Source organism: Pecten maximus, chromosome 1, assembly GCF_902652985.1.
Source record: "Pecten maximus chromosome 1, xPecMax1.1, whole genome shotgun sequence".
Lineage (NCBI taxonomy): Eukaryota > Metazoa > Mollusca > Bivalvia > Pectinida > Pectinidae > Pecten > Pecten maximus.
The window spans coordinates 6,715,710-6,733,307 of record NC_047015.1 but is presented as its reverse complement, the minus strand read 5'-3'; the positions used below and the strand labels follow the sequence as shown (position 1 = coordinate 6,733,307).

At 38.6% G+C, this 17,598-nt stretch overlaps 2 protein-coding genes across 4 annotated transcripts in view; one reads left to right on the top strand and one right to left on the bottom strand.

Moving 5' to 3' along the window:
• Nucleotides 1-15,927, bottom strand: part of LOC117323423 (DNA topoisomerase 3-alpha-like) — a 59,654-nt gene extending 43,727 nt beyond the window's left edge. Inside the window, exons 1-10 of one of the 2 annotated variants that reach the window (XM_033878647.1) lie at nt 15,742-15,927; nt 13,861-13,997; nt 12,615-12,690; nt 9,283-9,391; nt 8,782-8,833; nt 8,415-8,506; nt 8,058-8,228; nt 6,730-6,775; nt 5,835-5,889; nt 5,193-5,267 (exon numbers count right to left, since the gene is read on the bottom strand). In XM_033878647.1, the coding sequence (XP_033734538.1) occupies nt 5,193-5,267; nt 5,835-5,889; nt 6,730-6,775; nt 8,058-8,228; nt 8,415-8,506; nt 8,782-8,833; nt 9,283-9,391; nt 12,615-12,690; nt 13,861-13,997; nt 15,742-15,873 (945 nt within the window). In that variant the 5' untranslated portion in view covers nt 15,874-15,927. Of the gene's footprint in view, nt 1-5,192; nt 5,268-5,834; nt 5,890-6,729; nt 6,776-8,057; nt 8,229-8,414; nt 8,507-8,781; nt 8,834-9,282; nt 9,392-12,614; nt 12,691-13,860; nt 14,009-15,741 lie in introns of both variants that reach the window. The other variant, XM_033878653.1, reaches the window with a different exon arrangement.
• A 148-nt stretch (nt 15,928-16,075) lies between these two features.
• LOC117323412 (sn1-specific diacylglycerol lipase beta-like) overlaps nt 16,076-17,598 on the top strand; it is a 30,591-nt gene continuing 29,068 nt past the window's right edge. For both annotated transcript variants that reach the window (XM_033878634.1, XM_033878625.1), the window contains exon 1: nt 16,076-16,262. In XM_033878634.1, coding sequence (XP_033734525.1) covers nt 16,168-16,262 — 95 coding nt within the window. In that variant the 5' untranslated portion in view covers nt 16,076-16,167. The remainder of the gene's footprint in view (nt 16,263-17,598) is intronic.

The window sequence follows — 17,598 nt, the reverse complement described above, 5'->3', positions numbered from 1 at the left end:
TGTTTCGTATGGGAATCCAAATTGTCGCCAAACGGGCGACTTCAATGTTGCAGGTGGTGAGGCAAGTTTCCTCCTCTCGGCCATGTTACTTTTTGTAGTAGGTTTAGAGAGTGTGCTAAGGGCGACAACTCATTTATAGTAAGTAATTTAAGGTATCGCGATACTAAGTTTACGTATTGTGTATCGTATCTCGGTTATGTACGACGACATTTATCGTAGTATCGATATATCGTTGCAGCCCTAGTTTTTGTGTCAAAAAAAGTAAGTCCACTAAATAGTAAAATGCCAAAATGCCAATTTTTTTCTGCATGATTTGCCACAGCATCACTTCTGGATCTCTAATGAATGTATAAACCAAATTAGAAGGGTGATAGGTGTATACTTTTGGACTTACCCCCAAAACTTTAAAGTGAGTTTTGGTGCAAAAAAAGTGAAGTCCACAAAATGGTAAAATGCGAAAAAATCACAATTTTTTTCTGCATGATTTTGCCATAACATCACTCCTAGACCTCTAATGAATGTATAAACCAACTTTTTTTTTTTTTTTTTTTTTTAAGGTACAAGAAATTTTAATGCCCCAGAACATTTAAAAATTTGGACTGCTGCCAGGGTTGAGGCCCTGGATTCAGTATCCTGACAAATATATCCTCATACAAGAGGGCTCTCATTCATCACCTTACATTCATTTACACATTTCATTCCTTTATTTTCTTTCATTGTATTACACACATTCATATACTGGATTCATACTATACATATTTAATTATTACGTCACTCACTCGATTGCCGCATGCATACATACATACATACATACATACATACATACATACATACATACTACATACATACATACATACATACACCGTATAAACCAACTTAGAAGGGCATGAGGTGTATACTTTTGGACTTACAAGCTTTCCAAAAACTTACTCCAAAAACTTTGAAGTTTTGGGGTAGGACGCCGACGCCGACGCCGGGGTGACAGTATTAGCCCTCGGTTACTTGTAACCGGTGAGCTAATAATAACGCCAGTATGGTCCAATATAGGTACAGGATCCTAACAAACAGATGCTCACTGGATGCGTATTACTAGAAATAAGTAATTGGTCATGTAGTAATAACGACAGTACAGACAAGTAAATTGTTGAATTTTGGAGTCAATCCAGCCCTTTATCAAGACACAAGTGTATTACAAACAACCACATATAGACATAGAACATGGAATGGTTACATATCAACAGTGAACAGTATCATTTTGTTTATTCTAATGACCCTGGTCAATAATTCATTCGCAAGAACCTAATGTAATTAAATAGAAAACATCTTAGGTGGTATACAGATGTTATAAATAACCAGCCCAATTAAAGTTTTAACAAGAGGCCCATGGGGCCTGTATCGCTCACCTGGTTGGATTAGACCAAATGTCAAAATAATGTTCATATTCAATTTGTTTTATTTGTAAAACTCTAACAATGCTATATATGGTTATAGTGTGGGAATCCGAACTGCTTTAAAGATTAATGAAGTCCAGTTTGAAAGACCTCAAGAATTGTTTATAGAACATGCATTCATCACTTTATGACTAGTAGCGATTTAAAGGAATTACCTCTATTTCACCTATTGGGCCCAGTCCCTTTGACCCTTCGGGGTCAGAGTCACCATTTATGCAAAATCTGTTCCCCTGTTTCTGACCAAATTGGGTTCAAATCCATTCATAACTTGATGACTAGTAGCGATTCAAAGGAATTACCTCTATTTCCCCCACTGGGCCCCGCCCTTTTGGCCCCTTTAGGGTCAGAGTCACTGTTTATGCAAAATCTGTTCCCCTTCTCCCCAAGGATGTTTCGGACCAAATTGGGTTCAAATCCATTCATAACTTTATGACTAGTAGCAATTTAAAGGAATTACCTCTATTTCCCTTATTGGGCCCCGTCCTTTTGGCCCCTTTAGGGTCAGTCACCATTTATGCACGATCTGTTCCCCTTCCCCCAAGGATGTTTCGGACAATATTGGGTTCAAATCCATTCATAACTTAATAACTAGTAGCGATTTAAAGGAATTACCTCTATTTCCCCTGTTGGGCCCCGCCCCTTTAGCCCCTTTGGGTCAGAGCCACCATTTATGCAAAATCTGTTCCCCTTCCCCAAAAGATATCTCTGACCAAATTGGGTTCAAATCCATTCATAACTTTATGACTAGTAGCGATTTAAAGGAATTACCTCTATTTCCCCCACTAGGCCCCGCCCATTTGGCCCCTTTAGGGTCAGAGTCACCATTTATGCAAAATCTGTTCCCCTTTCTCCAAGGATGTTTCTGACCAAATTGGGTTCAAATCCATTCATAACTTTATGACTAGTAGCGATTTAAAGGAATTACCTCTATTTCCCCTATTGGGCCCCGCCCTTTTGGCCCCTCGGGGGTCAGTGCCACCATTTATGCAAAATAGGTTCCTCTTCCTCCAAGGATGTTTCTGGCTAAATTGGGTTCAAATCCATTCATAACTTTATGACAAGTAGCGATTTAAAGGAATTACCTCTATTTCTCCTATTGGGCCCCGCCCCTTTAGCCCCTTTGGGGTCAGAGCCACCATTTATGCAAAATCTGTTCCCCTTCCCCCGAAAGATATCTCTGACCAAATTAGGTTCAAATCCATTCAAAACTTTATGACAAGTAGCGATTTAAAGGAATTACCTTTATTTCCCCTATTTGGTCCCGCCCCTTTGGCCCCTTGGGGGTCAGAATCACCATTTATGCAAAATCTGTTCCCCTTCCCCCAAGGATGTTTCTGACCAAATTGGGTTCAAATCCATTCATAACTTTATGACTAGTAGCAATTTAAAGGAATTACCTCTATTTCCCCTATTGGGCTCCGCCCCTTTGGCCCCTCGGGGGTCAGTCACCATTTATGCAAAATCTGTTCCCATTCTGCCAAGGATGTTTCTGGCCAAATTGGGTTCAAATCCATTCATAACTTTATGACTAGAAGTGATTCAAAGGAATTACCTCTATTTCCCCTATTTGGCCCCGCCCCTTTGGCTCCTTTAGGGTCAGAGTCACCATTTATGCAAAATCTGTTCCCCTTCCCCCAAGGATGTTTCTGACCAAATTGGGTTCAAATCCATTCATAACTTTATGACTAGTAGCAATTTAAAGGAATTACCTCTATTTCCCCTATTGGGCTCCGCCCCTTTGGCCCCTCGGGGGTCAGAGTCACCATTTATGCAAAATCTGTTCCCATTCTGCCAAGGATGTTTCTGGCCAAATTGGGTTCAAATCCATTCATAACTTTATGACTAGAAGTGATTCAAAGGAATTACCTCTATTTCCCATATTTGGTCCCGCCCCTTTGGCCCCTTTAGGGTCAGAGTCACCATTTATGCAAAATCTGTTCCCCTTTCTCCAAGGATGTTTCTGACCAAACTAGGTTCAAATCCATTCATAACTTTATGACTAGTAGCGATTTAAAGGAATTACCTCTATTTCCCCTATTGGGCCCCGCCCCTTTGGCCTCTCGGGGGTCAGAGTCACCATTTATGCAAAATCTGTTCCCATTCTGCCAAGGATGTTTCTGGCCAAATTTGGCCAAAATCCAATAAGAACTTTTTGACTAGTAGCAATTTGAAGCAAATGTTGACGGACGGACGGACGGACGACGGACGGACGGACGACGGACGCTGCGCCATGGCATAAGCTCACCAGACCTTCGGTCCAGGTGAGCTAAAAAGTAACAGCATAAGTTCAAACAATGTGACAGCTTGTGCTATGTAGTAAATCTTTTTGTTTATTTGAGCAATATATATATATATATATATATAACATAGTAACTCATTTGAGAAAGGAAGACAACTTTATGACTCTGACAGGGCCTCGAACTCAAGATTTACGGCACCCAATCGCCTAGCCAGAAATACCCCAAGCTTATACCACTGCGCCACATCGGCGTTCTTGAAAAAAAAATGTTTCAATGACGCAATATTAGTCGGCCCTTAATTACACATACCCCACATTCCCTCTTACACATACCCCAGTGTTCCCCCTTAAATACCCCTGCAGTCTCCCTTACACATACCCCCCTTTCCCCCTACACATACCCCCCCCCTTTCCCCCTACACATACCCCCCTTTCCCCCTACACATACCCCCCTTTCCCCCTACACATACCCCCCTTCCCCCCCTACACATACCCCCCCTTTCCCCCTACACATACCCCCCTTTCCCCTACACATACCCCCCATTTCCCCCTACACATACCCCCCCTTTCCCCCTACACATACCCCCCTTTCCCCCTACACATACCCCCACTTTTCCCCCCCTACACATACCCCCAGTTTCCCCCCTACACATACCCCACTTTTCCCCCCTACACATACCCCACTTTTCCCCCTTACACATTCCCCCGTGTTTCCCCCTACACATACCTACACATACCTACACATACCCCCCCTTTCTCCCTACACATACCCCCCTTTCTCCCTACACATACCCCCCTTTCCCCCTACACAATAGCCCCCACTTTCCCCCCTACACCATACCCCCCCCCTTTCCCCCCTACACATACCCCCCCCTTTCCCCTACACATACCCCCCCCTTTCCCCCTACACATACCCCCCCTCCCCCTACACATACCCCCCTTTCCCCCTACACATACCCCCCTTTCCCCCTACACATACCCCCCCCCCCTTTCCCCCCTACACATACCCCCCCTTTCCCCCCTACACATACCCCCCTTTCCCCCTACACATACCCCCACTTTTCCCCCTACACATACCCCCCTTTCCCCCTACACATACCCCCACTTTTCCCCCCTACACATACCCCCCCTTTCCCCCTACACATACCCCCACTTTTCCCCCCTACACATACCCCCCCCTTTCCCCCTACACATACCTACACATACCCCCCCTTTCCCCCTACACATACCCCCCTTTCCCCCCTACACATACCCCCCTTTTCCCCCTACACATACCCCCCTTTCCCCCCTACACATACCCCCCTTTCCCCCTACACATACCCCCCTTTTCCCCCTACACATACCCCCCTTTCCCCCCTACACATACCCCCCCCCCCCCGCCTTTCCCCCTACACATACCCCCACTTTTCCCCCTACACATACCCCCACTTTTCCCCCTACACATACCCCCCTTTCCCCCTACACATACCCCCCTTTCCCCCTACACATACCCCTTTACTTACCACAGTATCCAGTGGCTGAGGTCTCCACTTGCTCTTACTTTTACATTTGACATCCTTCACTGTCGCTGTAGGATTCTGATAAAAATAAAACTCTTACATAAATGGTTTATTAATCAATGGAATCAATATAGTCACCTGAGTTGATGGTACACAGGTATGACAATCTGGTAATTAATATAAAGTCTGAGCTTTCTCTGTCAACTTTTAAATTAGTGATCTTTCTCTGTCAACTTTTAAATTAGTGAGTTCCCTGATTTATTCATCAAAATGATGTTGTTTTATCCTGTATACAGAATTCTGAAACTAACTCATTTGATCTATCTTAGTAGATCTGACACATGATTAACTTTGTATGATATGGCCATGATACTCATGATATGTACCTGTGACTGGGTTTAACTATCACCACTGTCACATTTGTGTGTAACAATATTTATGTTGCTTTTAATTACGTGTATATAGTGAATTCTAAACTAAACTCTGCCTAATCCCTGTCTCCATTCTTAAATCAAAGTTGATATTGCAAATGGAAATCTTTTCCGACATCAATATTTCAGACATTAACTGACTTACAAAAACAATAACAACTCAAACACATATCCCTTATCTATACATACAAGTATATGTCGTCTAGAAACTCACCTCAGTACAGTGCTCATACAAAACCAGACATGCAGTGTTGTCAAACAGACGCACCCTGAAGTAAAGAAGAGTTTAAAGTGAAATGGTACTCAACATTGTGATTACCTACAGGTAAACATTGTGATTACCTACAGGTCAACATTGTGATTACCTACAGGTCAACATTGTGATTACCTACAGGTAAACATTGTGATTACCTACAGGTAAACATTGTGATTACCTACATGTAAACATTGTGATTACCTACATGTAAACATTGTGATTACCTACATGTAAACATTGTGATTACCTACAGGTAAACATTGTGATTACCTACAGGTAAACATTGTGATTACCTACATGTAAACATTGTGATTACCTACAGGTCAACATTGTGATTACCTACAGGTCAACATTGTGATTACCTACAGGTAAACATTGTGATTACCTACAGGTAAACATTGTGATTACCTACATGTAAACATTGTGATTACCTACATGTAAACATTGTGATTACCTACAGGTAAACATTGTGATTACCTACAGGTAAACATTGTGATTACCTACATGTAAACATTGTGATTACCTACATGTAAACATTGTGATTACCTACAGGTAAACATTGTGATTACCTACATGTAAACATTGTGATTACCTACAGGTAAACATTGTGATTACCTACAGGTAAACATTGTGATTACCTACATGTAAACATTGTGATTACCTACAAGTAAACATTGTGATTACCTACAGGTTAACATTGTGATTACCTACATGTAATGTCCTAGATTTCTACAGAAGAAGTATTTTAAAGGATTTCCTATATTTCCCCTATCAGACTCCACCCTCTAGAAGGGGACTAACAATTATGCTGGTCTGATAAATAAGAATCCTTCTCTTTACTTGTGCTACTCACCTTTTCCAGTTGAAGTCTATGGTACTCTCTTCCTGTTTGTGGGTAACTGGAAAACAGTAAACAGAAATTGGGTGGAAGTTTACAGCAAGGAATAGCTTACAGTAAAACCTGACTTTACTGACCACGGACTTCCTGTAATGTCCGACCATACCAACCAGAACTAGCAACATTTACAGTCTATGTACAATTACCCTGTTTTATCCGAAACCTATTTTCTCTGGAATCCAACATGAATATTTTGGTACAAATAAGCAATGTAGCACTATGTTCTCGCTGACTTTACTTTCCAAGTCTATATACTGCTCAATCATAAAGGACACTGTCTTGTGTGGTAATATATCTCCTATAGGACACCACCTCCTCAAAATGACCCTGGCTGTGCTCAGGCGGTTTAACCTTTCAACAAACATTAATCCAGTGACCTTGATCTTTGGTCAGTTGATTTATCAATTCAGACCAATGACATAAAAATGTTCAACTAAACCTGACCTTTTGACCTTTACCTTGAACATTTGGAATCAGTGATGCTGACCTTTGGTCAGTTGAATCTTTGTTTATTTCTAACCAGTTTTACATCATAATAATACATCAAGATGTTCATGATATAGACCCAGTGACCTTGACCTTAAGCAAACATGTCAACCTCTGAAATCTCCATTGAGGAAATCTCTCTTATTCCACATCCAAAATGAGAGTAAAGGGATTGAAAACAAATATTTTTTGTTGCATTTAGGGGATATAAAAAGGAGCTGTATTTAGTAAATTATTAATGATATGGTCACTTGGAATCTGCAACCAATATACAAAGTAACTACTTAACTGCTTGCTTTTATTTTGTTTGGAATATTTCTAAATGGATTTTTATCAAATTATCTCCCTTCCTTTCTTCAATAACAAATTAAACAACAATTAATTATGTTTGTATTACTACTACTTCTGTTCTGACAAAAAACAAACATATTAAAAGTCTGGTTTTTTTCCCTGGCCCAAATTGAAATCCGGGTTTTTGTGGCAATTTACAACTTTTTATAAGTATTGCCAAATTAAAAATGGCGGCAGTACAAACAGCTACAATTAAGGAAAGCATTATTGGCTTTCATGTGAGTAATCACAAAAAGTCACCTAGGACCAGTTTTAATGGTTAATTAGGAGTTGACTGGACAAAATTTCCACTCACCCAAAATTTATTGATTTTCATCCCATAAAATATGAAGGCATTGACTACCATCAATACAGTAAGCAAGAGATGATTTTCACATCTGCTTCTTAAATCTTTGTAGAGCAGCTGTATTTTTTGGAATGATATTTTAGTATTTTCGGAAACTAACCTTTAATTTTCCAAAATGGCTCTGGTACAAAAGCCTGAACTTGTTTGTACCTTTCGACCACAAAACCAAGGGTAGGGAACTGACAACTTCCATAGCTGATCAGCTGATCCGATAAAACCTGAGGGAAGATCTTCTGTAGTCTTAAAGTCTGGAATCTTGTAAATGCAGCCCCTGAAATAAGAAATTGTTTTATAAATCCATTTAATATTTTTATTTAAAATAAGGTACATTTGCTTTTGACAAAATAATTTTACAATGTTTTATTTGAATATGCTTTCTGTATAATTTTCACAACTAAGAAAACCATTTCTGGTATTTCTTGTAACATGCTGTAGCTATCTTTTAGCTATCAGAGACCTATCCTTAAGTCCAGCTCCTGCCGGACATCCACAGCATCACTGGTATTCTGGTCAGGCTCCACTAAGTTTCTACAGGCTCTTTGTATGGCTCTGTAAGGCAATATAGACTCATATATATACATGTGTGAGAAACTTACTGAAACAATGTAAGGTAAAAGGTCAAATACATGAGGAGTTTACTGAATCAATGTAGGGTTAAAGGTCAGATACATGAGGAGTTTACTGAATCAATGTAGGGTTAAAGGTCAGATACATGAGGAGTTTACTGAATCAATGTAGGGTTAAAGGTCAGATACATGATGAGCTTACTGAATCTATGTTGGGTTCAAGGTCAGACAATAAATCGGAGCGGTAAATCAACTTACTGTGGTGTGATCTCAGAAAACCTTGCTCTGTATACTCTTAGGTTTGGTTTTACTGAAACAGAAAACTACATTAACTTTCCACTTTCCGTTTTTTCATAAAATATTCATCAGAAACAAAAAGCAGGGATCGATATAGGTATTTTTCATTACCATTTACGGGTAGCTTCCCCTGGGGCTTTTGCTCCATTTTCCCCCCAGACTTCTGTTAAAATCACTTTAAATATTACATTTCCCTTCATTCTTATGGCAATGACATCCCAAAACCCTCCAGATTTGTTTTCCTAATTAACCATTACCTGTTTTCACTTGCTGAATGTGTTTTTAGAGTAAAAAAAAAAACTTTGTGGTTTTTCTTTCTCCTGTTCAGAACTGATTTCCCCCTTTTGTCCACAAAGAGTTGTTTCCCCTAAATTCTAGATAAATCCCTGAATAGTAATACATGTCAGAAAAAGGTATCAAATGAAATTAAAAAAAAACTCTTCCATTTGTTTATACACATACCACTTTTACAAACTTGAATGACTTCGTATCCAATGTTTTCCCCTTCACGGTCACAGTCTGTCCAGATGATAAGAGCATGCACACCTCTTACCTCCCTTTCTAGAGTTCTCTACAAAGAAACACACAATACCAGTATTACATTAGCAGCCCTAACACACCTCATGTATTGTTATATACCACTTAATCAATATAACAAAGATGATTTTGAACTTACAACACACGAGGCCCCTAGGGCTTGCATCGCTCACCTGGATATTTCGGTAATTATGGCAAAATACTCTAATGTAAGTTATATTTAAAATATTTTCCTACTTTTGAACTACCTCTCCCAACAATTGTCCAAATAACAGGTGGACTAAGTCCTGTCATTCTTGAAAAAGAGAATTTTTTTTTCTATATTTCCCCTTTTACTCATCTTCAGTATTTGATATGAACTTATTACATCAGGTGACCAGCAGGACCCCCAGACATTACTTTCAAGTGGTCCTTCCAAGATATGAGAAACACAATTTTTAGACTCTGTATCAAATAGTGTTAAGGTAATGAAATAGTGTTAAGGTAATGAACTGATGAACTAATCATATAAAAACATACAGCGTTTTTTTTCAACCTTGATCTAGTTAAAAAAATAATCTGTTAAATTTTTATTGAAAAGTGACACAATCAGCACAATGACAAATCTATAAATAGCACGAGACCTGAATTGCCAGCTATAAGATGTCAGATCAAGAAGTAACTTCTTTAAAAACACACTTACAGGGTAATGGGTAATGGGGGGGAGGGGGGGTGGAATACACGATATGCCTGCAATAATTTGTCTCAGAAGATGTCCATCGATACCATTGAAGCTTCTAAAGCAAAATAGGGGATTCCCACTTTGCATCCTTGATCACATTAATGCTTAATATTATCTCAAATGTGTAACTGACTGAAATCCAAAGTCTTCTTGCTATGAAAGAAAAGTGATTTCTATTAGGGCTGTAACGAGTACCCGTGTGACCCGTCACGGGTCAGTTTTGATCCCGACCTGGGTTTGAAATTGTGTACCCGAACCGCGAAACTTTGTACTAACATAGTACTTACTACTATAGTTCACCGAAGTACACATATATTTCAAAGAACACCGTAGCTTTGACACACTTGAGTCATCACATATAAAATATAAATAATTAAACATTGTTTTTAGTGCTCTGTAAACATGTCTCCTGTATGAACAGTTACATTGTTTCATCGTCTGTTAACACTTTCCCAGGGCCGCGAAACGTGCTGCCTCGACACAGATTTTTCTTGTAGCACTCAGAACTCCACAATGTATGTAAGGCAAAACACACACACATTAGAGAAACCTCAACTTGACACCAAATAAACATTTACTGTAATAACCATACAAAGCCTCGCACAAGCCATGGACGATAATGATAGTATAGAACTGCTCACTTTCATCATGTCGTTTTCGTGTGTTCTCTTTACCTGAGTTATTACGGTAGAGCTGTGTTTCCGGTCATGCGCAAAACAAACAACATGGCTTCCTTGATTGAAGCGCGACTCAATATGATGTCTTTTCATCAGTACATATTATGAGTTCTACTTAGAAGTAAGAACTATTCAAAGTATTCATTTAACACAAACAAATCCATGTTCATAATATCGAAGCTAGGCTTCTCCTGTTCTATTCTAAACGTCCGTACAGGGCTACAACTTACAAGTCTACAGCCAACGGGTAACCGGGTACGGGTCGGGTTGTAAAGACTGAGTACCCAGGGCAAAAAATTTGTACCCGTGACCCGTGAAAGAATTCCTTTCTTAAAATGTTTTTTTGTTTGTTTGTTTATAACACAATTTATTGAAATGCTTCTTTGACAAGACCTTGAAACAAGTATATTGGTCGAAAGTATCAATTTTTGGCCCAATGGACCACTGGCCTAGACCATTGTGGTGGTCCATCTAATGTTTTGGTGGTCTCAGGCCACAGGACCACCACTAGTGTCAAACCCTGTTCTTTCTCCTACCCCAAGAGTGCCTCATCCTTTTTTATGCAACGTTAGATCTCCTTTGCCCAATATTGCTCCAAACCAAATTACATCAAAATCCATTTAGGCGTTCAGGACTAGCAAGAATTTAAAGGATTTACCTCAATTTCCCCTACTGGGCACTGCATCTCCGGCCCCAAGGAAGCCACACCCTTCATTTATACAACATTGTATCTCCTTTGCCCAATAATGCTTCAGACAAAATTCCAATAAAATCCATTCAGTTGTTAAGAACAAGTAGCAATTTAAAAGATTTAGCCTAATTTCCCCTATTGGCCCCCGCCCTCAGGGGAGCCATATCTTCCATTTATACAATGTTAGATCTCCTTTTCCCAATAATACTTGAAGTCTTTTATTATAATCAATTCAGGCATTAAGAACAAGTTGGGATTTAAAGGATTTACCTCAATTTCCTATATTGCCCCCCCCCCCCCCCCCCCCCCCTTACTCTAGGGGAGCCACACCCATTATCTATACAATATTGAATATCATTGACCCAATAATGATTCAGACCAAATTTCATCAAAATCCATTCAGGCCTTCAGGACTAGTAGGGATTAAAAGGAAATGTTGAAAGACCACATATGCTGCACCATCAAACAAAATTATTAACAATAATAATTGAGTTTCTGTCGAATAATTGCTAATTTCAAACTCGTCCCTAAATCTTGTCAATATATCACTACATACAAAGTTTCATCATACTTGGTTGATATTTACGCCAGTTATTGTGCTTACATGTACAAGGTCCAATAATAATATAACACAAAGGGCAATAACTCTGTAAGTAACTGTAAAATAATTAATTCCCACTTTCAAACTTGTTTAAGATTTGTTGAAATATGGCGGCTACAAAGTTTCATCAAACTTGGATGATATTTACTCCAGTTATTATATTCACAAGAATTGTTGACAGACAGACAGACGGACGCCACGGTATGGCATAAGCTCACCTTGGTCCTTAAGCTTGGATCAGGTGAGCTAATAGTAATAAAAGAATGTCCTTCTCACATACAGTTAGTGGATCATTTTTTACCATATCTATTTTCACAATCATATTTCACATGAAGCAATTATAAGAGTAACTTCCATTGAAAAATTTGAAAAACAAAGCTATATCAACAGAACTGATCCATGTACCAAATGTTTTAAAATTATGGATCACCACCATCCTAGATTTTATGTTGAAGGAATCAACAATTTCAAATTCTGAATATTAGTTGAATGCCTTTGTAATAAACAGGAGAAACAAGTCAACATATATAAGCTGTAATTTGTTACCAATACTCTGGTAAAACTCACTTTGATGTCAGTAAAATTTTGAGGGCAGTACTTCTCCACTTCCACATCAAACAGTGCAACAGGATTACAGCTATACCTAGAGAGACACAGGTAGGGAACTAGAAAATACTGGTACATATCAACAGGATTTTAGACCCATCTTCAACAAATACTTAACTAGAGCACTAACAGGTCAGCAAGTGGTGTGTGGCTATATATCCCCGTAATCATTAAGATGCCTCCTGCCCATAATACTGAAGTTGATGTATGACATTTAGACTTCAAAATCAATCACAAGGAAGCAAATATACATTACATATATAATATGATGTGGTTCTTGTTTCCTTCCACCTCTATATTTACTGGGTGAAAATAATTAATGTAAGTATCGGTAAAATACTCATTTGTTACTTTGATTTGCTTTATCTAAACCTTTATTACCTCCCCAACTAACAGAGAGATTCATTTCTAGAGATCTACTTGGCCTTGATCTCTGTACCAAAGTGACATTTGACCCAGTCTCTGGTCAGTTGACTTCTTCTGTAATTCTGACCAACTGCTTCATGATCATGATTATCATAAAATGTGAAAAAATACAAAAATTGACCTTGACCTTTGGGTCTATAATGACCTTGACCTTTTACTATCATTCTTTATATTCAAGTTTTGAAGTCACATTCAAAATAAACAAGATGTCATATAAGTAGGTAAAATAAAAAGGCCACTGTATATATAACTTTTATGTTTGAACTTATATTACTTAGACTATAAAAATTTGCTATAACAGGCACAAGTGTAAACATTCCTTACCAATCATAAAATAATTTCATGTTAATTTTGCAAGGCTTTTGACGAGTAATTAAAATCTAAAGAATGTATCAATCAGTTTTGTTTCCAGCTCCAATCGGTCTGTGTCCATATATACTTAGAAGTGTCTCAATGAAATTCCATTTTTGCGTCACCATGATCTGTATTTTTATTTTTCAGGAATTCACTCTCATTTACCTCAGTATGGATGTTGGTAAACTGAATATCTTTACCAAATTTCATGTATAAACTGCTAAATAAATACCAGTTATACAAGCTAGGAAGTAAATGTGTGGGGCCCTGATCAAAAAATAGTTAAATTATACCAATAGAATAAGTGAAATTTCTTTTAAAAGTCCTGAATTGATAAATTAAAGCTTTACATATCTGACATAAGATGTATCTGTACAGGAAACCATTAACAAAGTATTTCAAAATTTCAGGGCCAGAAGATACATACCATTTCTTATAGTTGCCTACGAAGTCGAGTCCTAAAAGATGTCCAGACACAGATGTCATGGTCATGGTGCAATTGCTGTGGTTCAGAATGTTGTATTCATATTCATAAATCTTGTTGAATTTGGAAAATCCTTCCCTCTGTAACAAAACTGTGAAAATGTGAGAAAGCAGCAATAAAAATGTAATGATTCTTCTGAAAGAATTTACACAGAATGCAATATACATCTGAAAACCTGTGCAACGTGGAACAAGCCTCAGCTTGGTTATCAATGTAACTAAACTCTCTAGCCTATTGTCTAATCCATTTATTTATATATATTTATGTAATTGTACTGTAAAAGTTCAAGGAGAAGTAGTGTGCAGCCAGCCGGGATCGAACCCGTGACCCTCGGCTTACTGGCCCGCCGCTCTACTGACTGAGCTAAAGAGAAATTCCCCCTAGCCGGAAGCTAGAAGAAGACCATACAACTATGTACAGTATCTACAATTAAAACCTGGCCTGCTACACTACTCCCTCCTTCAAACGTGTTCGCCCCCGAACACACCAACCAGGTTCTATCTCCAAGGAAGCCTCTTGCGTTCACTTGGAGTGGTCTGCAGCACCAATGTAAAAGTTCAAGGAGTAGTAGTGTGCAGCCAGCCGGGATCGAACCTGCGACCCTCGGCTTACTGGTCCGCCGCTCTACTGACTGAGCTAAAGGGAAATTCCCTCTAGCTGGAAGCTAGAAGGCGACCATACAACTATGTACAATACCTACAATTAAAACCTGGCCTGTTACAGTACATACATGTATTACTAGATAATAAAATATTTTGAAACGAAAAAAAGTCTTTCCACACGACAGGGATGTAGTTCATTTTCCCAAACATTTGGGACAATTGGTGTCGCGACCATGCCAGTTCACATATGTAATGTAAGTCCATAAATCATACATTGTTTCACGGTGAAACCGCACGGTAAAAAAAAAACTGCATCCCTAGCATCAGACAAACGGATCACAATAATGGTCCTCTACTGGCGAGGATATATACAAACACAGTGGAGTCACAGCAAACACTTCTCATTTGAAAATGTTATATGGCCTTAGACCTGTACATGTCTTCCTGGCAGTTGACCTCGACCTCTGGCAGTTGACCTCGACCTCTGACACTGCATCACTGAAGACCTTATGTCCCTTCAGGTTGGCCCATTTTAGCATCCGGTGATCATGAACACTGATTTGGGACTTCTTCTTAAACTGACTCTCCTCCGTCAATAATGATGACGATTATATATATATAATTATGGGAGTGACTAAATGGGTGTTTGGGGTAAATAAATATATCATTTATCCATATATGTAAGGTAGGTGTTATGCCACGCCCATTTTTTCTGTTTACGCCAAAATCTTAGCGACACCAAACATTGTCAGAAAATTCCACATTTTCATATAGTAGTAAAATCCGATGGTATTTAGTGGAGAAAATGAGCTCAAACAGAAAATAGGTTGGTTTTCATGTTACGGTGAGTTCATTCCCTTGTCAAGCATATGTAGTCATGGGATGGGCCATACTCGGGAGAGGCTAATGTTTTATCTAACAATTATTTTTTGTGATGTAGGTAGGCTCCTACCTCCTTGTATCATTGGCCGTTTTCGTTTTAGCGGTTCAAACGTACGGTTAGGCCACTTGGACCGGTGTTGTTCGTTTATGAAATAAAGACGGACCTGGTGATTTTATATTGTATTCAGACGAGCCTTGACAAAGACTTCCAAGGCCTTTATTGACATTTGCAGTTCCGTCAAGATATATGTTTGAAATATTACATTTAACGAAAAGGTCCTTATAGTGTAACGTTATGTTTACTCAATATTGAATATTATAGGTCTCTGGTCTACTGTACCTTTCGAGCACTTCCCCTTGACATGACAGCGGCGATTGACTTGGCGGCATCATTTTTTTCTGCAACATTCAATATCCTCACCATCTTTTCCTTGGAAGATGAACAAAGTGTTCTGCAAATTGTTATTAACATTACAATGTCAAAGCAAAAGTTGGAACGAATTCGCCGCCATCCTTCAGTAATGACTTCCGGTAAAACATGTGCTTCCGGAAAGTGTGTCGTGTTGACGGCGATATGTATCGCTATTGTTGATTGGTTGAAAATTAACAATAGTGCAAAATATATCCAATCAAAATGAACGTAGTTTAGCGATGTTGTTATGTTGCCAAACATGGCCGACGATGAGACTTCGGAATACGGAAGTAATTGTTACATTACTAGAATGAAAGTTTACTGTATATAAGACAATCTAAAGGAGAAAAAAACATGCCGGGGCTCATCTTGTTTGGGCGCCGTTGGGGAATAGGAAGTGATGATTTCGTCTTCCCGGTTGTAGCCGAGATATTTTTGAGATTAGCATGGTGAGTTTTCGGAGAACACGTTTAAGTTAGACTGTTAGATTTAATATTTACATCTCTTATTATGAAAAGGTGTTTGAGCAAATTTCGTTTTTGACGATTTTTATTATTGTTTGAATGGCTTCCTGAGACGCTGATTTCGGAAGATATCAAATATGTAATTCTTCTTCTTTGGTTGACTAATTCATATGAAAACTGTTCAAAACAATTTAAGATCTAAGACATGTCCACGTGAAAATTACTTGCTAGGTAGATAACATATAAGATAAGTTTTATTCAAATTCGGTGGACTCAAAAACAAATAACATAAGTTCTGAAGAGCTTATGAGCGACATCATTACTGGAATCGGAAATAACTAGAGGTTACATATAAAACAAGTGTTAAAATAGTGTGAATTCACTGTTGTTTACACGGACTCAAAAAGCTATATAAACGACCGTATTGTACACTAGCTACAGAAACCTATTTACACAACCGTTATGTATACAAGTCTCGGAGACGGGCAAAACGATTTACCCTAAACTACCAAAATACCCAAAACTACCCCTAAATGCTTTAAATCACCCAAACTACAGCATAGAGATCTAGATTTAAAAAAAGAAAAAATCATTGTAAACATTGTTCATACGATATAGCACATTCCATTTGGACGTACCACTGTCAGTGTTGTTGCTATGAAATGTAAGGGGGGGGGGAGGGTAGGCCTTAGATATAATTATAACTGTTATAGCAGCAGCGTAGAAGTCTTGGCCAATAAATACTTCAACGCCAAATCAGCAAAACTAGTTCAGTTATTCTTATATCAGCTTTAGCAAAATGAAAAAATGATATCTATACATCCTGTTGTACCATATGAATTATTAGATTATCTATTCAAATAGATTGCTACAGTCTACTCTAAGGGTTCTCTCCCCTATATTAACCACTAGGTGATTTTGGGTAACAGTAAATTGTTCTGCCATCAAGAACTTATTTACACAACCACAATGTAACTGAAATAGCCTAATGCATATGTCTTGGTATATTATGATACATAAAGTATTAGTATATTGTGTAATGGGAAGCACAATAGAGCAATTTTTTCAAGTTAGATCTATAGTATGTGTGCTATATGAATGCTGTATATATCATTATTAAGCATCACAAAAGGAATAATGTGTTTCACAAAATGAAATTGAAATATCTGAATAAAACCTTGCCAGTTAGGAGGTGGAGGTGACGTAGATGAACAGGGCTTTTTCTGGGGGCTTCAGCTTATTGGGGCCGTTAATGGGCTCTATTCCCGATTGAAATTATTTCGTATTTTAAATAAGCCAAATTCCCAAAATTTGCAGTTTA